This window comes from Corticium candelabrum, chromosome 7 (assembly GCF_963422355.1).
Source record: "Corticium candelabrum chromosome 7, ooCorCand1.1, whole genome shotgun sequence".
NCBI classification, from domain to species: domain Eukaryota; kingdom Metazoa; phylum Porifera; class Homoscleromorpha; order Homosclerophorida; family Plakinidae; genus Corticium; species Corticium candelabrum.
Genome location: NC_085091.1, coordinates 3,023,187 through 3,047,309, shown reverse-complemented (window position 1 = coordinate 3,047,309; position 24,123 = coordinate 3,023,187). Strand labels below are relative to the sequence as shown.

General features: G+C 43.0%; 1 protein-coding gene and 1 long non-coding RNA gene across 3 annotated transcripts; both read right to left on the bottom strand.

Annotated features, from left to right (window-relative positions):
• Window positions 1-5,612: 5,612 nt before the first annotated feature.
• LOC134181842 (uncharacterized) lies at window positions 5,613-7,589 on the bottom strand. Its single transcript, XR_009970207.1, has 3 exons — window positions 7,476-7,589; window positions 5,892-5,988; window positions 5,613-5,828 (listed from the first exon to the last, which is right to left on the bottom strand). It is a non-coding gene; the product is annotated as an uncharacterized LOC134181842 (long non-coding RNA).
• A 970-nt stretch (window positions 7,590-8,559) lies between these two features.
• LOC134181848 (helicase with zinc finger domain 2-like) lies at window positions 8,560-23,674 on the bottom strand. Of its 2 annotated transcripts, XM_062649119.1 has the most exons (25): window positions 23,388-23,674; window positions 20,533-20,577; window positions 19,919-20,473; window positions 19,690-19,842; window positions 19,569-19,628; window positions 19,449-19,509; window positions 19,195-19,376; window positions 19,096-19,134; window positions 19,000-19,027; window positions 18,566-18,928; window positions 18,464-18,509; window positions 18,179-18,395; window positions 17,978-18,115; window positions 17,381-17,910; window positions 16,294-17,260; window positions 15,811-16,221; window positions 15,672-15,744; window positions 11,522-15,607; window positions 11,321-11,449; window positions 10,940-11,080; window positions 10,248-10,867; window positions 9,877-10,131; window positions 9,296-9,452; window positions 9,067-9,234; window positions 8,560-8,869 (listed from the first exon to the last, which is right to left on the bottom strand). In XM_062649119.1, exons 3-25 carry the CDS (start codon window positions 20,423-20,425, stop codon window positions 8,760-8,762), a joined length of 9,441 nt encoding a protein of 3,146 aa, XP_062505103.1. In that variant the 5' UTR covers window positions 20,426-20,473; window positions 20,533-20,577; window positions 23,388-23,674; the 3' UTR covers window positions 8,560-8,759. The 2 variants fall into 2 exon arrangements, with proteins under 2 accessions (XP_062505103.1, XP_062505102.1); XM_062649118.1 differs by having other exon boundaries at window positions 19,195-19,509.
• Between the last annotated feature and the right edge of the window lie 449 nt (window positions 23,675-24,123).

Below are 24,123 nucleotides of genomic sequence, written 5' to 3'. Positions count from 1 at the left end.
TTTATATCAATAGCCAATCCGGGTAACTAAACATTGTTTCCTTGAAATAAGTCATCGACGCTGCATGAAATCAATGACATCTCGCACTCTTGTGTAAATATCAGCAGCAGCCACGCGAACAACGCAGGTAACTAACATGATGTAGTGTATTGATACTTTGCATTGAGTAGTGCACGTTACCTAGATACAGCACTCTATTCATGCACTCTGTTCATTGGGTTCTATAAAAGTAGACACAAACAACACAATCAGACACTCTTGTGTTACGCTCACTCGGCTGTCGTGTTGCTACACGCGCCACGTTACATTTGGTGACAGGAGTAAAAGTTGTTTTATGTCCTCTAGAGACTCTCCGCAAGCGTTTGATGGTTCGGGTAAATTGGTTTCATTTCTTGACCGTGTTTCCGTATGGAAACCTTTGAAAGGATATGAAAGAAAGAAAAAAGCGTTGGCTCTTGCCTCGAGACTTGAAGGACCAGCGTTTGAAAACTATCGACGACTGACAGACGAAGAGAGGACAAAGTACGCAAGAATTGAAGCTTCGCTAAAACGAGAGTTCATGTCCGGAGGAGCCGACCGAATGCAAGCGGTGAGAGAATTAAGACAGCGTAAATGGCCAGAAGGTGAGAAACCGATTGAAGCGTTTGCTCATGAGATAGCTAGATTGGTTGACTTGGCTTAGCCCGAATCCAATGATGTGGAGACACTTGCACGAGACGCATTTCTAGAGGGTTTGCCACCTAACTTTCAATTGTACGTAAAACTAAATGCATCTAGTATGACAAAATCGCTACGTGCCCTTACAGATGTGGTCCACCACTTACAGTTGGTGGGAATCGGGAAACAATCGTGCAGTTATCCATCACATCTACCGTTAAGTCATGTTTCAGAACCGGAAACGCAGTCATTTATGGAAGTCGGCAACATTCGGTCATTTCACGAGACAAAAAATATCTTCCAATCAGTGAACAGCCGTCAACAACCGTCTTGTCAATTAGGAAGATATAACTTAAGTCTCGATCGTGGACGAAACTCCAGAAAACGTTTCTGTTATATTTGTGGAAGTCCCGAACATATTCGACCTAATTGTCCGCACATTCGGGATTGCCACCATTGTCTAAAGCCCGGGGGGCACCTCGCCAGGAATTGTACAGCTCCAAGCCCAGCGTCAAATCGTGTAGACCAGGCAAAGGAAGGGCGTGTTTCAAATCTTACAACCGCTAGACTCATTTTGGTAAGGGCTACATTTTACGATCAAAACCACGCGTTCCTAGTCGATACAGGAGCGGATATTAGCCTGCTATCGTACAGCGTCGTGGAGGCCAATAATTTAACGGTAAGACGTCGTATGGTGTGGCAGCCAGTAATGGTCGATGGATCTGCTCTCCGATGTAAAGGCATGACGGATGAGTTGACACTAAAGATTGGTCCCAGTAAGGTTTCAAAGTCATTCAACGTAGTGAGAGGACTTGAATACGGTATCTTGGGGACAGACATACTGGCACATTTCAATATGCAAATTGACGTTGCTACGAAAAGTCTGTATCTGCATGGTCAAAAGGTCTCCATATTCGAAACTGTCGGGGTGGCTACTAGTTCGGTTTGTCTGATATAATTCGATTTGTCTGATAAAATTCGGTCGAGTCTACTCACCAGACAGAGTGGAAATTTAACCAGGAAAAGAACGGACAATACGGGGAAGAATTCATTCGTACACTCCAGCCACGTGGACGGGTGTAGTAGAGGTACTGGATGAATTAATTAAACTGTCTGGTTTACTGGGATGTGCAACTGTATCGGAAGTAGGTAAAGAGAAGAATGTCCTTCTTCGTGTCTTGAATGTCACGGAAGACCCAGTGACCGTTTATAAAGGCCAATCGTTGGTCGAGTTTACTGAAGCTATGAAGAAATAAAGCAAAACACGTGACGATGCAACAAAAACTGTTAAGATAACGTACGACCTTATTGCAGAAACGACCCTAGGAGAGTCCTTGTCAACGAAACAGAAAAATCGTCTTGAAAAGTTACTGCAAAGGTATAGCAAAGTGTTCGCTTACCCAGGGACGAGAGGCATGTAACTCACATTAAGCACACCATTCTGCTAACAACGGACAATCCAATTGCATGTAGACCTCGTCGCTTGCCAACGCAATGGAGACCTGGAGTTGAAGAAGAAGTATAGAAACTGCAAAGACGGTGTGTGATGCGACCATCTGAATTGGGCTACGCAGCACCTGTGTGCCCAATTAAGAAAAAGGACGGTTCAATACGTCTCTGTGTACATTATCCCTCCCTCAACTCCAAGACAAAGGATACTGCAATTCCAACTGGAAATTTGATAGAAGTTGTGGAATCGATAGCAGAAGCCCAATTTTCAGTCACATTAATCTAGCGCACGGATACTACCAAGCGCCGATTGCTGAGAACGACAAAGAGAAGACGGCGTTTCAAGCTCCGTCGAGCCGTTACGAGTTCAATCGAATGCTATTCGGATTGAAAGACGCCTCAGCGACGTTCTGTGGGATGATGGCTTCTGTCTTCGGTCACATGACCCCTACAACTCGTACTGTATATGGATGATCTTTGTGTTTTGTCGGTCTTCATTCGATAATCATCTTAAACGGTTAGAAGACACTTTCAAGACGCCGTTAACTTATGGCCTACGAATTAAAGCTAAGAACTGTCAATTTGCAATGACTGAAATTATCTTCTGTGGTCTACGAGTGAGCAAAGATGGACTGGGCCCAGATTCAGAAAGTAACAGCCGCAATTGCCAAGATTCCCAAACCTGCAAACGTCAAATAGGTTAGAATGTTTTTGGGTATGGTGGGCTGGTATCGAAGGTTTATTCCACGGGTTGCATCCATCGCTAAACCAATGTTTAACCTTTTGGAGGATGACAAAGCTTTTCGATTGTCACACGAATGTGAAATCGCCTTCAGCACCTTGAAAGAGATGTTGATTTCTAATACTGTTCTGAGTCATCCATATCCAGATAGAACGTATGTTCTCACAACAGATGCTTTCATGGTCGGGATAGAAGCAGAATTAGCTCAGCAGACACCAGAAGGAATAAGACCAGTTGCCTATTTCAGCAAGACACTTTCCAAATCAGAAAGGAAGTACTCTGTAAATAATAAAAAAATTTCTCACCATTGTGATGGCTGTCCGTCATTTTCGCCATCATCTCATAAGAACTAAGTTTTGTTTGAGAGCTGATCTTCGTCCATTACAGTTTTTGGCGAATACCAAAGATCCCTGGGGCAAACGTGCTAGATGAATTATGGAATTAGAAGAATATTCGTTCACTGTAGAATATATAACTAGTCAATAAAATGTTGTGGTTGATGCTCTAAGTCGACTAGAACACGAGAAAACCTTAAACTTAGACGAATCCGAGGAAATAGGTCAGAACAATAACCCTGCCAACCCAATCGCTGCGTTTCGACCTCCGGAAGCTGCAACGTTAGTAGCCAGTAGAGACGACTGGTCTATGGAAGAATTTATGAAGGCACAACAGAGAGATGCACTGTTAACGAAAATCAACGATATTGTTGGTATGAACCAAGTTGGCCCACGCGTTGATATGGAAAATCAATCAAAGATGGTAAAGACAGTACAGAAGGAAAATCTGACTTGGTCTCCTGAAGGTTTGCTCCAGAGGATCGCCACGACAGGACTCTTGCAAAATGTTTTACCGTCGACGTTAGGTGCGGAAATATTACGTCTTGCTTACGATGAACCCTTTTCAGGACACCAGGGAGTGAAGCAAACGCTTCAAAGAATTTTACAGAGCTTTTGGCGGCCTACAATCAAGGATGATGCTGCACGGTACACACATGCAATCATGCGATGTTTGTGCTAGAAGAATGTCAGCAGGTCCAAAGGCACGAGCACCGTTAAAAGAGCGACAGCAAGCTACACAACCATTGGAGAAGATTGAAATAGACATCAAGGGTCCATTGCCGAAAACAGAACGGCGCTCAATATATATTGGTCATCCAAGACGCGTTCTCTCGATTTGCAGAGATGCATGCTATCTCAAGACAAGCGACGCAAGAAGTATGTGGGAAATTGCTTGAATAGATATGCAGATATGGGATCCCCACATGTATACATTCGAATTACGGCACCCGTTTTACGATTTGAGCATTTGAAGAGTTTTGTTCACGATATGCCGTTAGACATACAATGTCAACTCCATACCAGCCACAAGACAATTGCTCGGTTGAACGCTTAAATCGCTCCTTGGGTGAAACCTTGTCTAAATTGGTCGCCTTAAATCAATTACATTGGCAGAAACACCTTCCAGAAATACAATTTGCCCAAAAAAATTTATGAATCTATCGCAAGGTCGTCTTCAAGGAAGATCCTAGAACAATAATCCATGCAGCCGCAGACGTGATTCATAGGCCACAATCTGCCGGAATCAACGAAACGCCATTAGAAGTTGCGACGAATAGAGATTCTGGAATATCTAGGCTCTATAGCAGAGTCAAGACAAACTCGGAAAGAATGGCAGTACACAGAAGAAAGCTTACAACAAGTCGAAGCTCGTATTCCATCAGTATCAATGTGGTGAGTTTGTGTGAGTTAGGAATGAAACGGGAAGACTGAAAGTATCAAGATGTCTTTCGCCGCGCTGGATAGGACCGTATGTTGTTGCTAGACCAATATCCGATGTTGTCTACATCTTAAAATTGCCTCATGGCAATAAAGAGATAACACTACATCACAATGCTCTGAAGCCATTCGTACAAGGTGAGGAACGATTTATGCCCGAAAATGCATTGAGGAGTCTACATCCCAGAAAAGGCGACCGGTAAAGCGCCTCAAATCGACAGAAGATCCTGATAATACGGTCGGTTGCGAGAGCGATGACTCGGGAGAAGAGTCACCATCCAAAGCGGAGGGAGGTGCGGAAGAACAGCCTGAAACGCACCTAGAACCAAGAGAGCCAACATGCTTCACCTTAACCACAAGTTATATTAAGAAGATCTAAACGTATTCGCAAACTACCCAGGCGACTGCTTGATTACGTTCTAGAACCAAACGATGGGGAGGATAGTGATGTAGTGTATTGATACTTTGTATTGCGTAGTGCACGTTACTTAGGATAAAGCACGCTATTCATTGGGTTCTATAAAAGTAGACACACACAATAAATCAGACACTCTCACTCGGCTGTCGCGTTGCTACACAAGCCACCTTACAGTGCATTCTGATGTTAGACACGTTAAGTTACTTAATCATGCAGCTAAGTATATCACGCTTGGTTTCAGTATGGTAACGAACACGTAGGCACAAATGAATGTGTTTTATATGTCAACGTTGTAAAGTCGTCAAGTATGTGCTAACCACTTTTTTGTACTAAAATTATTATGAGACCTTGAAGTTTATCTTACATGTTAGATGTCTAAAAAACCCAGTTGTGTTAAACTATACAGTAAATAAAGTAATACATCGATTCAACTATAATTTATTGATTGGGTGGTACTGATACCGGCAATATTACACGGTACGATACCAGTATAGCTGCAACGGTCTGGATATCAAGAGTTTGCAACCTGTTAATGTTAACACTGCTATTCAAAATACGTAAATCTTTTCATTGTATTAGAGTAAACTTTGCGGTCAAAATTCATATTTGACTCAATCTGGATTTTTATCTATCACTAGCTATAGACTAGAATTATATTTGTATTCACAGCTAGTTAGATAAAGCAAAGTAGACAGACTCATTTTCCGAAACTCCTCAACAGACTGCACCCTCATTTTCTTTCTCCATTTTGATAATATCTCTTTAAGTATCAATGAAATTGAAACTTCTGCGTTTTTAAAAATGACAATAAACGACACACCACACCGCACACCACTTGGTCATTGCTCACCCATGGTTGCTTTATAATACTCCATAATCTTGGATTCTCAGTCCACTGAAAGACTACAATCTGCCTCTAAATTTGTAAACAGCATTACCACTGTAGTCTGGAAGATGCATAAGGTTATATTAATAGGAGTTCTCCTTGCCTACAAGCCATCTATAGTATACCACTCAAGCACAGCTATGCCTAGACGCTGTTCACTGGGAACTGCATACATGCAGAAATTAGTGCGACAAGTAAGTCCAATCACCATTTGCGTCCTAGCAGTTTCGCTCCGAAAATGTTGAAAGACAGATGGCAAAAGTGTATAGAAACTTCAAAGTTGACTGGGGCTCGCTCATGGATCCAACTGGAATTAAGTGTGTAATCGCTTCTAATGCGGTAATTAATGCTGATGACCAGCTGTTTTTGATTGTTAGACCGATTTCATATTCTCGCAATACATTTAGAAGCTGGGATCTCGGTCAATCACATAATCGACGTCGCTCTTGTTGTTAGAGTGTCGTGTTACGTACGATGTGCTGTGCCAGTCGTATAGGTAGGTAAATCCTACATCGCGCGCGTCATATGCTTTCCGCATCATGCACGATCGAGTACCGTAAGCGGTCATCGTACAGAAAACGCCTCGGGACCTAGATATCCACACTGCGCTTGCGTCCGCGTCTGATGCGATCACACCAAGCGTTTCTGGCCCAAGTTCACACGCAGACTCAAATGCAAACGCGACGCAGACGTGCCACTTGGAAAAGCATTATAGACGTCTGATCGTGTGTCTCGCATCTCAAATTCTTTTTTTTGTGCCAACATCCGTTCGAGCGCAAGCAATGAGATATAACGTCAATGTGAAAACATGCATTGACGATTGATTACGTAGATATCAAACTAGTAAAGGTGTCTGAGTCAGGATGAGATGCGTAAGCAGTGTGAATCGTGGCTGCAGCTCTTAACTAATTAAACGCCACATGCTGACTAAGACGCAAAGCAGACGCAGACGCAAACGCAGAAGCAGTGTGACTACAAAGTGGTAAACCCTTGCGATAAATCGATCGATACATTGCACTAATCGAGCGCGCAGTGATGAATTTGCGTATTCACGATAAACGGCGGTCGTATAGTTGAGACTTCGCGCACACGGACGTTAGTTACGAGTGTGTTTACTTAGGGCTGATCTAAAGTAACTCTAGTAGTAATTACGCAAGCCAAGCGTCAGCCCAGCTTAAAACGTAAACGAAGTCAGACGCTTAAACTTACTGATTTACAGTAACATGTTTGAGCGCAACCTAGCAACCGTTGAACGTCTTATGAGCTGCAAAGTGTTTGGCGTCGATCACGTGGGTAAAACGGTGACAGCCGATTGGTAGTTAGAAATCGGACTATTTCCTGTTTACGTTACGTCGACGGGTCTAGTCTTGACGCTTGTCAGAACGTCACGGCAAAAAGGTGTTAACATGTTTACAGTAGGACGCTGAAAGTTCTTTGCCGTTACGCTGGACTGACGCTCGGCTTGCGTAATTAAGCTACAGTCTTTAGGGTTATCTCAATACGATACTAAGAGCTTTGTGCCACAATATCTAGAACACGAATATGTACCTCTAGTTACGCGGTCCTCGCTAGAGTTCTCACGGCTTCCTGCAACTTTTCCCTCGTCTCTGCGTTCCTCTAACACCAGCGTCTCTTGACTCTCTCCTCACTTGACTCTCCGTCGTTCAGCTCTCTCCTCAACTCGTCAAGTGCCGGTCTCCAGTCAAACCGGTGGTATTTCAATCAATCCATCTGCCACGTGGCTCTGTCATTCAATTTCCCCAATCACAACTGCCCACGTGAGACTATCTCCTCCCATAACTCAAGTGATTTGTGACAGTTAAAGTTTCACAGTTCGACGCTGGCACAGCGTCCTGCGAGCGTCCTGAACGCTGACAAGGACGCTGACACGAGCGTCAGCGTCTTCCGCTGACGCTGACGCTATACCATTCACAGTATTGCGTCTGACGAGCGTCCATCGCACAAAGAACACACTGCGACAGTGGTCTGGCGCTGCAAAGTAACCACGTGTGTACAATGTACTCGCGACAGACAGGGACGACGACAATTTGCTTTTGCTGCTGCTACGCCGTAGTCCTAAGCGTTCTATTTCAACCTTAGGACCTTGTGGGTTTTTTGACTAAACTTGTCAAACGCATGTGGAAAACCACGACTCAAACTTCCAGCGACAAATCAACGATCGATGCCTTGTGAACAAATAGAATATCCCGGATACGTCCAGTTGCTCTGCCTGACTTTCGATTGGTTGAAAATGAGCACTTGATGTCATCGGACGCTGGGTCACTTCCGGCTAGGATGCTCGATTAGAATATTTCTCTATTCCAGCGTCGGGGCCTCCCGCTTATAGCGTCGTGCGAGAGTCACAGACGCTGACATGTTCACAGTGTGACACTGACGCTCGCTCATCGTCAGCGTCCAGGACGCTTGCAGGACGCTCGTGCTAGCGTCGTACTGTGAACCGGGCCTTAAGCCATGGTCCACACTACTAGCAGATGTAACTTTTAATTAAGGCACACAGCTCGCTCCCTCACTTTTTGACACCCACCAACGTCACTGTCAAGATACGTATTGTTCATGCACGACCCATGAAACATATTTAATACAATACCTTTAAAATCCCAAAGGCGTCATACAGTTGAAATACTCTATTAATCTCACAGTTTTATCATATATTCCGTGCATAGACTAAAATATGTCTAAAATATGTGCAATCACTTCTTTTTAGCTCAGTGCGTTTGGCGGTTCTAATACTCAAATACGAGTATAAGTATAACTGCACATAAACTGAAAGTCGTTAACAGTCATAACATACTAATTGTGTGCACACGTAGCTTACAGTCGTGAGGGAATCGATTTCCAGTTTTTCATGTAGCAGCCGTCATCCTTGTAACGAGCAATAAGTTTTCTCCACATTGAATGCAAGTTGAGCAGATTGCCATTACCTGGGAATGCGAGCAGTTAGTATAATAATACATCAGAAATCACCGATAAATAGACAGAAATTTACAAACAAGGTGAGAGCCACACACACACACACACACACACACACACACACACACAAACACACACAAACACACACACACACACACACACACACACACACACACACACACACATACACACACACACACACACTCACCAACTATAATCAAGCCTTCCTTTGCTCTCGTAAGAGCAACGTTCATCTGATGTTCGTCCGCAATAAATCCGAAATGTTCTCTCATCCATTTGTTAGAACTAAAATCGACTAGATCTTGGTTTGGTAACGAACGGACTGTCGACAAAATAATGAACTCGGACTCACTGCCTGAAAACAAATCAAAAATTATTTAATAAAGAAAAAATACCATTTGAATATTTATCAATACCTTGACTAGCAAAGACAGATGATACCTCAACGTCTTTGGTTTGTGCTGATTGTGTCAAAATGTTTTCAATGCAGGCCTTCTGAGCTGTGTATGGTGTTATGACACGGATGTCTGACGCTCTGCATCTGTGTTTTGTCATTCGTTTTACGATTTTTACCTGTAGAATGTGATTAAAATGGTCATGTTGTGTGAATTGTACTACATATACAAAAACTACTCAGCAACTATCCTTTTACCCGTCTCTAACTTATATATGTAAGCACTAGACGTCGAGGTAAATTTGTGCAGCTGTCACAAAACTCATTAACTTCCTGTATCTTACTGTATGTCACTTGAAAACACACCATTCCAGGAATCGTTAAAAGGTCGCGACTTACGCATCATGTACATAAGCAGCCAATAATTATAAATATCATATTGTGTTCACCATCAACGTTCGTGTGTGAGTATGTGTGTTCGTCTCTCAAACCTTTTCATCGCCCAGACCAACACGTGCATACAATCTGTCATCTAATGTGTCCATCCCTTCTAGTGACATACACAGGTACGTCACATAAAATATTAGCAAAAACTCAGCTTACCACAATGTCAGCTTCCATCGGGTTGTACTTCGATTCTTCGCCTCCCGTTCTTTCTCCGGACACAGGATTCGTTCTTTCTTCTCCCTCGACGTGAATAAAACATTTTCTCCTCTGTCTTTTACGACCGAGCTTCGACCCAGGATACAAGTTATTCCAAAAGGCGATGCCGTCTGGCGTACGTCCTGCTACTTCCGGAGCCGTCTCAAGTTTTCCTTCGTAAAAATGTTCGGATGGGAATTGACAGATGTCGTCGTGCTGAACAGAAAAAGCATTTAATTAATTGATTTAATTAATAACTATAGACACGATAAGTGTATCTATACGATCAAGTGCATGCACTCGATGTATGGTAATATTAGCAGTCGCTTTACCATTCTGTACTGAACGTTCAGCATGTGAACTCGATTTTTTTCCTTCACTGATGCACTTTCAGCAATACGCTCAAACATGGAGCGAGACAACTGCCTTTGTACTCTTCTGTTCAGCACGACAGGTCGCAACTGTTTATGATCTCCTATCAGTACGATCCTTCTTGCTCGAGAAATCGCCACAAGAGTTTCAGGTTCAAGACTTTGACCTGCCTCGTCGACGATACATAAAGCAACAGAGTTCTTTGCCATTCTCCGACTGCCTGCCTGAATGCAAGTACAGAGAAGTACGTCCGCCCTATTAATCTGCTCTTGTTCAGCAGCTGAAACGATGACTTTATAGTGACTAATCTGGCTTTCGGTCGGCAGCTCCTCTTTCATCTTCAGTTGTTTAAACTCATCTTCGCATGTCTTAATAGACTCTGCGTACGAAGACGTTTCTTTGTTACGAATTCTGTAATGTAAAGCAACGTCTATATGTCGTCTGGTGTCTACTGTCAGTTGCTTGTTGGATGGAGAAGCAAACTCTTCAAATATCGAGATGCCGGGAAAACGTTTCTTTTCAATGCCTTCTCCATAAACTCGTAATATTTTTGTTGATTTAGAACCGTTCTTGAGCAGGTCTGTTATAGACAAAGATTGCGTATATCAAAATGCACTGATGTACACAATACAGACTTCAAATAGTATAGTACCTGTGATGTTGTCTACTGTCTGATTGGACGGACAACAATACAACACGCGAATCTTATCGTCACTGCCCGTACCACTGCAGCTGGCGTATTGACGTAGAAAGTGAACCGCTATGTGAGCTCCAGTCACTGTTTTGCCAGTGCCTGATAAAACAAACGTTGACAAATTTCCATTTAGAAATGTAAAGAAAGAGCAACTGCAGTAAACTAGTACATCAACAAATAAACAGTAATGAAGAACCACTAAAGTGCTATAAAACCTCGACCGTCAATTGCCTGTCCGTTAATTGGTCCGTATCTTGTTCTGTCCGTCCGTGCACAGAGGCATTATTGTAACTGTGCCACGAGTAAATGGCACGCATGCTCGACTGAATATGAAAGCACCTGGTGGTCCTTGTATTAGAGTAATGTCTTGTTTCATTGCCAGTTTCACTGCAATAAACTGACTCTTATTCAGCGGTCGACGTGATTCAGACAACGACAATCCCTCAGACACAACCATTCTATCACTCTCTAAAGTCAACAGTTACACATTCACATTATAATCGACCTCGATCAGTGACAATTGACAATTTTATTCACAACCTGATGTATTTCCACTGTAGCGGCAGTCAAATGTAACTCTAGAAAAATCACCCGAGCACAGACTCTTGACAACATCATTGCTGTAGTCCTCTGAACAAATGACTTGTAACGCTTGTCTCATTCTCATAAATGGTAAACATTGTGATATGAATTGAGCGGTGCACAGAACCGGTACTTTGCTATTAAACAGCATTTCTGGAAGAGCCTGTCGTTCGCCAGAAGTCTTTACTTTCAAAAACTGCCGACACGGCGCACCCTCAATGTCAGGCTTGTCTTCCACCTTGCTGTCCACGACTCTACAGTGTACGACGCATTGATCAGTGTCTGTGTGTACGACTTCTTTAGAAGAGCTGCCCTTTAACAAGCTATCCACTTTATCACCATCAATGCAGAAGCGGGCTTTCTGAGCGACTAAGTTGCTATAACTCAAGCAAAGAAAGTCACCTTCCCTACATCCCAGACTGTATTGCCTCGAAAACGAAGATGTCAATGTAATTTCTCCACTAGAGCTGACCTTTTCTACAGTTCTCGTCCAACGTACAGATGTACCACTTACTAACACGTAGTCTGAAGAGTCCTTGACACAAGATGTTGCAGATTCGTGGTCCACAACAGGTAACCACGAATTGGCATAGTCTATAATATCGTGATAACGGTCTCTTGAAGAATTGTGACCGTGAGGAAGACTCTCGACGAAGCAATCAGCTGGTTTGCTGTAGTGCTCGACACAAACGGCGGCCGGCACACTACCCGGCAAGGGAAAAAGTTGAATAACAGGTGTTAGCATTCCGCGACCTACACGTGCGCTAAGTTGCAGCGAAAAGAGACTACCGGTCATGTATTTCTGTGATATTGAACAAAATACTTTCCGATAACTCTGTTTCGATTTTTTTCTTAGACGAGCCATGGGCCTGACTGGTACAGTGCTATGTGCCAGCTGTATTTTGGGCAGTTGAAAACTTTGCAACTTGCCTTTGTCTGCACTTTCGTCGCTCATCGTCATATATTCATCGCATGTAAAGTATTCATCCAAATCGGATGAATCATCACATGTAAAGTATTCATCCAAATCGGATGAATCTGAGACTTCGTCGTAGCCTTTGTGATTTGAATCAACAATATCTTCTTTGCCTGTGCCGGTTGCAGAATAAAGGTCGCCTTGAGCATCAAAACAAGAACTAGAAGTGTGGACGCTGTTTTCGATGTGCCGGATACGGCGAATCAGATCATCCGGTTTACTACTCTCTGACAAGGAAAGAAGAAGTAACTGCTTCCATTCACAAATCGGTATACTGTAGTAGTCGTCGTGCGGAAGTTTGTTTCTGTATTGTTTCTTTTCTGTTAGTAAAGGATGCTGAACAACTTTAATAGACCACGTAACCGTTACGCTGCCATTCTCATATGTAGAAATATGTTTAGGATTCAAAGAGGAAAATCGAATTTCAGTGGCTTTTCCAGTAAGATTAGGATAGTCGGGAAAATACAATTCCATCGATCCCGCTGATACCGACCGTACAACGGCTGTCGTAAGGACCGGACTGTTAAAGACTGAACAGCTAAAGCCGAACAGATCCATTTCTCGTTGATACCGTTGAGCCAAAACGCGAGTTCTCGAGCAATGACAACATATCTTATTAATTTTTTCTTCAGTATAGAGATTTCCGTCATTGTCTTCTAAACCAAAATCATAAGCTATCAGTAAACGGTGTGCAACGATGTCGATATAACGGCGGATGGGAGAAGTAAAATGAGTGTAATATTGATATCCCAGATGATTGTGCCGAATAACCGCCTCGTCATTGTGATCAGCGCAGACAAGCAAAGATCGCTTAAGGCATCGATGGTATCCCGTATGCGCTATGGCTAGCTGAGGATAGAGCGACTCTGTGCATAAAAATAGACGTAGCTGATGCCTACGACGAGAGTCATCTTCGATCTCTGTTGCCAGTTGAATGTCACGCCACTGACGTCGAGATATCGTAATAGGCCCGCATGAACCTTCATCAATTGTCGTAAGCTGCGAACCAATGGTCAGTTTGTTAGCGATTTCGCTAAGTGCACACGAGGAATCAAAGTAGCCTCCAAACAATTTGATCCATTCTTCAACTTTGGCAGAGTCTGGAGAGCCTTGTGCGATTAGTGGAGTGATCGCGCGACATTTCTTAATCAGACTCTCTGCCACTGTTTTGTTAGTCAGCAGCATAAACTCTTCCACCATGGCATGCGCTCGCTGACACCCTGCAGTCTCTCTGTCCTGCAAATGGTACCTCGTTCCGCCTAACCGTTGACGCCTTAAACAAACACTCAAATCATAAAGACGTCGTATTTCGTCAGTCAATTCTTCGTCAATCGCAGCAGTTAAGCTTCCGCTAATTATCTTTTCAACTGTTTCGTAAGAGAGTTTGCGTTTAGAACGAACAATGCATCGACTGTAGTCCAATCGAACTAGCTTGGCATTGCGATCGAATTCAAAACCAACGCGAATTGCCAGACGATCGACACCAGGTAGAAGGCTGAAGAGATCCGGGCTGAGCCGTTTTGGAAACATGTCAAGTTTTCTTCGACCTTCTTGGTCGTAGTATGTCGTCCCCATTGTAAATGCGTAATAATCCAGACTCGATCCAAAACGGCAGAAATAAGAAACGTCGGAAATGTAAACAGAGACTCGACAACTCCCGGTCTCTGCGTCTTGCTCAAAGCTGAGAGCATCGTCTAAGTCTGTGGAGTTTGCTGAATCAATGGTAAAAGCATTTGTCAACGGCATGCCGCGAGCAAAGTACTCTTTAGGTGAAATAGAGCGTGAAAATTTCGTGACGTCGTTCTCAGCGTCTTGACTCAACGCATCGTCAATTCTGCTTGAAAAATATTGGCGAGACAAAATGTCTATCCCAGATTCTAACGTCACAGCAAAAGGCAAGACTTCAACAACAATGCCCAACGGGTGCATGCAGTCGATTCTCCACTTTAGAAATTGAACAATAAAGAGTTTGCACGACGCCTCTCTCACAGGAATAAAGTTAATCGGCTCGATGGAAGTAGGCCTATGTCTCCTCACTCCTTTCTTGAAAATCGCAATTCCGTTCTCTTGAACGTTCCGCGGAAGATTAATTATGCAAGGGAACGATTTGTCTAGCGGCAACAATATATTTTTGCCTCTTTTAGATAGAACACACACCCATTCACTCGGTCTCTCCTCCTGAAAGATACCAACAACTGTACCGTTGCGCGACGTAATCTCCTTTCGACCACGTGACGTGTCGTCTAACCGTACGAGAACTTCTTCTCCATCAAAGGATCGGTTTCTTCTCTTCCATCCTCTGATTGATATTTCCATGTTTGGTATTTTGTAAGCGATGGCTACGGCGTCGTCTCCGTTCGTCACATGCAAGCGACAGCGAAAATATTTATTTGGCTCTCGTTTGATCGCTTCGAAACGAGCATTTCCTCTCAAGTGCTCCTCGTATAGAACAGAACTTTCGTACTTTACTCGATCGTCAACTGTTGAGTCGTCGACAATTTGCCATTCGTATCCGCTTCCCTTTTCGACCGGTTGAATGATCGCTTTAGAAGACGTTTGCAGTCTCTCATGTTCGATCTTGCTTTGTGCCACTTGATGGCGATACTCTTCTACCATGTCGTGCTCTAATTCGCCATTGTAGGCGACACTGCAATGTTGTTCGCTACCCCTCTCTGACGTCTTATCCGTACAAGTTTTTATAGTGTTGTCGACACGTCGAGAGAAATGTGCCGCGCTATCTGAAGTCGGAACAAACTCCTGCGATTCGGGATTCAGTTTTGTGTGGAGAATCCCCAAAGCGATTTGCAGCTCCTCAAATGACATCGTTCCAAAACATCCTCTGTTGTCATGGCAATAGGCAATGTACTGCAGCCATAACTGATCGAGTTTTCCGCACGTGCACAAGCATAAGGGATCTCCGACGACGAGAACGAGAGACTGAGCCCGTGTGATGACAGTGTTGAGCAGCTTGCGATTTGATAAGAAGTCGGTATCGTCCGAGGTGCCGCGTTCGCGGAATCCGTCTTTTGTCAGAACGGTACTTATGACGCAAGCGCGGAACTGACGACCTGCCATACAAACAAGATCGTTAACAACAACAACTAAAAACTCGATGCATCGACTTCGTCTCGCCTTGAACAACACCAGCAGTCAATACGTCGACTCTCTTGTCAAAGTCACGAAGAAGAATCCCAATATAGCGAGCCTAAACACATGTTTATTAAGAAGATCTCTTGCTAGTTTCAAAGTATTTCAATTCACAATAAACTACCTGCCATCTTTCACTTGTAATAACACATAGATCGTTGTCTTTGTAAGGCCACCACGGCCAATCATCTAATATTTCCTTTACGTACTTGACAACAGCTTCAGCTTCTTTCGGATTGTAGTACGATCCATCATATCCTGCTTGCTTTGACTGAGTTTTAGACGTAGCACAGAAGCTGACTGGTGGAAAGTTAGGATGACAAGTTTGTGGACCCTTAGCGTTGCTTTCGTCTACGACATCAGTGTGGTAGAATAGACGAGATGATAGATTGAGAATGTCCCAGTGGCAACGGTAATTGACGACTAAATCCACTTTGAGATCGAATACAGGAGGAAGATCTTTGTACAAACGACGAAAGAGAGAGTAATGAAGCTTGCCCATTCGTGGAACAGGTAAATGAATAAGAGGATTAATCTAAAATATATAACAGCATTTAATTCATTAAGCTATTTCAACACAATACAAGTATATTATTACTAGACATACTTGTTTGTGATCACCAGCCATAACAACACACGTTCTGTCACTGGCAAAGCCGAGAGCTGCTATTGTTTCCGGCTCCGTAGCTTGAGCCGCTTCATCTATAAAAATGTGAGTAAAAAATCGTTTCGGAAGGTCGAGCTTTCTCAACTGCATTGAGGTAACAAGAGTCGTAATGACGACAAGACGGCCCGAATTTTCAAGTGTCTTTATGTCTGGCATAATAAATTGATTGTTTTCAAATTTACAATGGCGATAAACGACATCGAAAATGTTACGATCAATACAATTTGGGTTGTAGTGTTTGTAGTAAATTCTGTGAAGATGAACGGTTGCACGCGATTGCTGCTGAATAAAATCGTCCACTTTCGTGACATAAAGGTCTGCAGCATGATTCGATTGAGTGCAAATCAGAATGCGACAGTCCGTGGAGCGACCAAGAATGATTCGAACAGCTTCCGTTAAAAGATGCGTTTTCCCCGTTCCAAGCGGTCCATCGACAATAACGGGAAGAGTTCCACGTTGGCACACAATTCTTTTCACTGCTTTCTGTTGTTCATTGTTAAGGTTATGTATAGATCGGATGCGAACCATCCGGCGTGGATCAATATTGCAAGCCTTAGAATGAAGAGGATTTGCAATCAAACGTTGTGAAACAATTTCACTGCTCAGGTAGTCAACAGCTTTGTGTAAGTTAACGTAGTGGGTTCTATCAAATGTAAGTAGAAAATCAACTTGTACGTCACAATTTGTCATAATGCCAGTGTCAATAAAGAACTGGCGTGGAAGTAGAAGAGAAAGTATTTCGCCTTGTATTTTATGAATTTTTAATTCAAACACGACACAGTCGTTAAGACGACGAATAAATGCACTGGTCGTTGAATTAAATGGAGGCCGGTGATGTAAATTGATTTCTCCCAAAGTGCCTTCGGGGTCTTGACGAATTTTCATCGTCGTGCTTTGTCTATTAAACCTACAATGAAATATTTCGTTTAGAACACTGTCTCTCATGTGTGTTTGTACATGTACACTAACAAACAAACACACAAACAAACATAACAATCGCAGATTCAAACGCGCAGCACATGGTTACCTGCTAAGAGTAGCAATGCTTGCTCTCTCTTCTACAAAGAGAAGAGTGTGAAAACGTGAGTGGTAGTTAGTCATAGACAAGGGTTCGTCTATAGCTGTATGTATCAATGACATAAGTTCTTGATCTTTGGGAAGAGCATGCTTCGTTTTAAGGCCTTCCTCGTCGATTCTTGTGCGATCAATATAGTCCTGACACAGATCGTCAGCATCAAATCTCCACTCATCTGCCTGACTTTTCATCTGTTGATGAAACTCTTTGATCAAATTCATTTCCTCACTATTTCCTATCTCAATTCTTAGAGTCTTTATTAGATAAGGCTTGATGCCAAAATCAAGCAGTACGTCTTGCCGAAATGATTGCTCAGTGAGTGAAGTAAACTCGATTTTCAGCACATGGCTGCCTTTACGTAAAGATGTTTCTTTTGCAGCAATTTCTGAATTGTCCGGTCTGGTCAACACACAATCCTTTGAAGGCAAAAATTTAAAGCAGCCAGAAGTTCCAATTAGTGTCGCCTTTTGAAAGAGACATTTCTACAACAACCGCAAGCTCGCATCAATAATACATAAATTACAGACACAAAACACCACAAAATCTTACAGCTTCAGGCAAGTAATCTAACCGCAGAAAAAATAATTTTTTATAGTTACTGCCGTCCGTGCAATCGGTAGACGGTATGTAGACAATGTCGCCTGGTTCACAAGATACAACGACAAACATGGGAGGACTGAAAGCAATCTGAAAGAAATATAATGACTATATAATAATACAAAAAATAATACGTAGAATAACGGTTCAGACCAAGTCTTCAAAGCTCCCGCAGCCGTCTCGAGCTGCTCGCAGTTCTTCAGCCACCTTTTGTCTTAGGAATATTCCAATTCTATCATCAGAGTTTTCATCTTGACCTTTCAGATGTTTGTGGTACATATGTTTTCTTTTTCGCCATTCGTCTAGTTCGCCTTTCCCGTGGGCGTACTCACAGTCATGACCAGAGGAACAATGCTTCCACACCCGAAAACTAAACATTCCAAAAATTCTTGCGACTACTCTATTTAAGTTAAGTAAATCTCACTTATTAAAGTATACCTTTCACAAAGATACAGTTTCTTTGGCTGCCGAAACTTCCAGCTCTCTACAACAGCGAAATTGAATAAAAAGCAATGGCAGCTTCCTATCTACGGAGGTTACCTCCATCTCTGTCCAACGTCCACACTTCCAGTTCTTCTTCGCTGTGCGGGTGAGGACATCTTTCAGAGAAAAAGCAACGAGTACGATACCGGCAGAGTGTAAAATGCACGATAACGTTTCTTGGTCTCGACCGAATCGGAACATAGCCAGCTTTTGAAGGCCACACCAACATTGGATTCCATGCAGTGTCTTGATGAACAGGACATGTCTTGAGTACGGGGTCCTTTTCCTTTACAGTTGCGTTTTTCTTAAAACACTTTGAACACACCGCCTTTCCCTGCCGCAACACGGCCTCGCTAAATTGAAATTCGGACGGAGTTTCTGAATAAGCAGATGAGGCTTGTGAAGTATCGCGATGTAGCACTGCAAGAAAGCAGAAAGCGAGCCGTGCAATATGACCGCGAGAACGCACAATCACCAAGACCATTACATACCCGAGCGTATGATACGATCACCTGTCTCCTGATAAAAACATACTTATTAACACTAGTAAATGATATCACTCACAATAAAAATGGCAGTATTATTACCTTAAGCAGGACGGTCAATCCTTTTAATTCCCACGATTTCTAAAACAAAACAAGGTGACGTCATTTGGTCTTAGATAACTATATATAGCGGAAGGAAACCTTGACGTCTGTCACTCTCAAGCTTCTCGTTCCTTTAGAGCCTTTCTCATCTTTGCGCCTCTCTTTATCTGACGTCAGAGCCATGACAGCCGTTTCATTCACTACTAACTGCTGACCTTCAGTCAGTATTGCCGGCACTGAACTTGCTGTGCGTATTGCTGCTTTCCGAGGATTTCTGACACCTGGAATTGTTACGCCATATAGTGGTTGTTGTTGACACCTCGCCTTTGACTTAGATTTGGTTTGTGTCTTACTGAGCATTCCTTCATACATCGCATCGTTCTGCAAGACAATACTTTCAGGTCTTTGTGGGACCTAAATACTCAAAAATATCAATTTGGAATTACATAAATAACTGAAACGTCGTGACATGCCTCGTTTCGTGCCTGTGCTAAAGGTTTCTCTTTCTGTTGCAGTTTTTCAGCTGCTTTGGCCTACATGCCAACAATTTGTTCAAAACTTAATTAATCTCTATAAACAGAAATCGGATCTGACCTGTTGGTCTTCGTGTTTCTGTTTCTGAGCTCCTTGCTCACGTTCTGTGCTTTCCAACACTTTGTGCTCGTCGACACTTTGCTGTATCGCATCTTGTGGCTTCTGTTGTAGTTCAGCTATTTCCTTGCTTCTTCTAGAGCCAGAGAGTCCTCTCTGTATAAATCAGAGCAATGCATAACGTAACTCGTTCCTAAATGAAACACTCTGGCAAAGTAGAGTGTTTTCTTACTTGTGATTTCAACGTCTCTGAAGGCAAAGAAGCTCCTTTCTTGTGTAGAGACATTGTTTCATCTTCGTTACCTGCTGATTGTCTTTTGTTATTATTAGCAGGTGGTGTCGACTGTGCAAAGAAATATAATCGTTCTCCTGTAGACTCATCCGGTCGTTTAGTTGCACTACTACAAGTAGCAGCATGTGGAGTTTCTTCATCCTCATCTTCACTACTAATGGTATATCCGTCCTTTAGAGAAGGCTGCGAAGCGTCACATTTTTCAGTTGACGAAATCGGTGGATTTCCTCCAAATCCTTCCTTTGCTTTACTACGTTTCTTGTTCTTGTTTTTCTTTTTCATCTTCTTCTTTTCCTGATTGTATTTCATTTTTGGCGGGGGCTTCGTGGCAGCAGTCTGAACGGGTGTTTCAATTAAAGACTCACTCTGCATTTCCTCCACTAAAACAGAATCATTCGACGTTGTCTTGTCACTCAGACCAGAACACTTGTTCTTTGCTTTGGCCATGTTTGGTCGAGAAGGAGCTGCAGCTGGTTGACGAGACAAGCTGATGCCCTAATACATTATTATTTTTTATTGTTGAGATTCGAGCTGCAGCTATTGAGAAAGCATACCAAAACAGATTTCAATACTTCACTCTGTTTCAACACTTCTGGATGCTGTATATAAACATAATATTAAATAGGTATCAGGTCGTATTTTATCTAGATACCGTAGGGCTGTAGCGAAGAAGCTCAGTGACGTCTCGGTACAAGTAACAATTAGAGACGAGTTCTTATACAATTTGACTTTAAATAATTGATAAAATAGGCTATTTAAATTAAGTTACTGATCTTTACATAACAACTAGTTCTACATGCAACAGTTCCCGATGGGATCATGCAGTCACGACGAACGGCGATGAACGAAAATGCGTCTTGTCTTGCATGCTTATACATGTGTGTGCGAAGACAACAACTTGATCATTCAGGTACACGCACTTGTACTTAACAGAGAAAGGTACCTCACGAGATTGAGCAATTTCATGGTTCATCAGATCATTCCTCGATCATGGCTATTAGTCAGATCCATCAGCAAACTATTAGCAAACTTTGTGGCGTGATGTAACAAGATGCTTTCGAGTGTTTCTGGAAGGCAGTCCGGATGTGTGTGTGTGTGTGTGTGTGTGTGTGTGTGTGTGTGTGTGTGTGTGTGTGTGTGTGTGTGTGTGTGTGTGTGTACAGACTTGGACAAAATTATAGGGACACCTGGCATTTTGTGTGTAGTCTATATATACAGACGTGGACAAAATTATAGGGACACCTGACATTTTGTGTGTAGTCTAACTTTGGCACTGAATTTTTCTCTAGCAAATCCAAAAAATGTTTTTCAGATTTCTTTTTTCATGGATTGCGCCATTGTTAGTATTTAATTAACATAGCTTGAGCTTATGATTGCAGCTGTACTGACTACCTACTGCGCATCTAGTTTGCTTTGAAAAAGGAAGACGGCCATTTTTGCTTTCTTGTCTTTGTACACGTTCATCTCTCTTGGACGCTCATTTTTGGCATGCAATCTAAGAATGTTCTGTAGTAGACAGTGAAAGCAATTTTGTGGGTCCTCTTATCAACATTATGGGGAAAAGGCAAATCATCTAGTTTTGCGCATTGATTTTGCGCATGTCATCACAATTTGAATTGTTTTGCCATTTTAAGCAATAAAATAACTTCAACGTATTTTAAAAACCATGTCATACTAGTTAATTACAAAACAATCCTGCTAAGACAAAAACTAAAAAAGTTATAGCGACAAAAGAACACCGAAATGCCACTTCCGATCCATGTTTTACGTAGCAAAACCTTAAATTGCTACCGCCAAAATGTCAGCTGGACTAAACCCTCTGCCCTTGAGACCGCCTAACTTAAGCCATAAGTTAGCCCGAACGTTCAGCTGCACGCAGTTGCAGAGTCTTGTTCCGTGCAATATCTGACGAGTTGCAGTGATGCCTTGAGGCAAACAGTTGAGTCCGAAAACGCAAGGGAAAATTGAAGCCCTTCAGTCAGTTGGCCACTCTGTGCGTCAGATTGCAGCTTTTGTCTGCCACTCCAAGAATTCCGTTCATCAGTGCCTGCAACGGCTTTCCTATGGCAGCAGCGATTATGAAAAACGACCTGGACGTGGGAAGACAACGACAACCCGGGAAGATCATCGACTGAAGACAATGGCACTGCAGAAACGAAGAGCACCATCACGACTGCTCTCGTATCAACTGGCTGAAGAAACCAGCCAACAGGTGTCAGGTAGAAAAGTCCGTCGTCGTCTCAGTGAAACAAGAGTGAACGCCCGGAGGCTTAGAAAAACCCACTGCTAACAGAAAACCATCGGCGTTTGCGACTGGGATGGGCAACCACTCACCCACGGTGGACTTTGGATGACTGGAAATCTGTTCTTTCTACAGTTGAGTCAAAAGTCAACATAGGAAACGATGGTGCTCTGTACGTTTGGCGTCGCAAAGGTAAGGAATTTCTTCCTGAGTGTTGTGACAGTACGGTACAGCACGCGGCTAGTGTGATGGTGTGGGGATCGATGTATTGGCATGGTTTGGGGTCTCTGGTGAAAATGGAAGGTCGTTTGGGCAGCACGGCGTACCAACAGGTTCTTGAGGAGCACATGCCTACAAACGCAGCGGCACTGATACGGGACGACTTTGACCTCTAACAGGACAACGCGCCAATCCACACGTCTCGGTCCACAAGACAATGGCTACGCCAGCGTGACGTCACATTGTTGGACTGGTAGCCAAAATCGCCTGATGCGAATCCGATTGAGAACTTGTAGCATGAAATCAAAACTTCTGCCAACCGTCGCCAACCGAGAACTGCAGCTGAGCTCTGGAATGCTTTACAAGAGGCGTGGCAGATTCCAGCCGCGCGTGTCCGGAACTTAGCAGAAAGTGTTCCGCGACATCTGGACGCAATCAGGAGGGCGAAAGGCGAGAACACTCGCTACTGAGGAACTGGTGAAGAGATTCAATTTTAATTCGCGTTATTAAAACCGACTTTTATGAAAGCCACTAAACAAAATCAGAGAGAATCTATACGACGCTTACGCAGTTATGACGCTTACGCAGTTATCTCGTTTAACCCTAACAGTACCCTAATCCCAACAGTAGCCAAACACTGAAAGTACCCAAAACCTAACCCTGACAGTAGCCTAACACTGAAAGTATCCCAACGCTAACAGTACCCTAATCCTAACAGTACTCAAACCCTACCCTAACCCTAAACTTACCCCGGACAAGTCATGGCTAGGACCAGTTGTCGCGTGACAGGTCTACAGTCTAATCATGAAAAAAAAACACCTACATCTCCAAGTTTGACATCCATCTAGGTTCCCAAATGTTCGATCCGCCACTGACATTCGAGTCTAGGTCGTTCACGTTTAGAGACAATTCTGCGCACGACACCAGCACAAACTTAATTCCATTTACCTTAGCAGTTGATCCTTTAGAGGCTGTTGTTTCATCTCTGCTCTCCAGATCAACAACCGCAAGACAAACGACGTCTCCGTCCGTGCGGACACTTTCTACTATTTCACTTTGACTTTCCTCTTGATTCTGATGCACACTCTCACTACCATCACGTCTCTGCTGCTCTCCTTCTTCTTCAGCCTAGAGCAAAACGTGCAGATACACTAAAGAGATTATGTCACTGCTTATCAATCTCAATCACAACTTTATGTCGATCCAGTAATTTGATGTGCTTTTCAATGTGGTATTTCTCCTTCAGACAACAATCAATTCAAGACAGTTAGCAATTGCTTGAATTTAATATATTGTATGTCAACTAACCAAGGGATGTATTTCGCGATAAGTTTCGATATCACCCAACGCATCCTTAATATCACCTTTCCTTTCATAAGCTTCAGCTCTGAGTGAAAGAAAGGCAGCAAAAAGGAGTGACCTGGTGTCCGTACTGATCACTAAATCACAAGTCGATTATCAGAAAGAAACGCTGAATCACAGAATATAGTGGGTTACCACGTGTTGCATGTCGTATGACGTCAGACGGCATATTCTGCAACGAAAAGAAACGCATCAAAAAGACAACTGAATCAATTTAAGTCTAGATAATTGTTTTGTATTCTCTCCTACAGTTTTTTTCTAGCACAAGCGGTACGTACCAGTTGGAAGGAAGACTGCGCCATGACTAAAAGAGTCAGCTGTT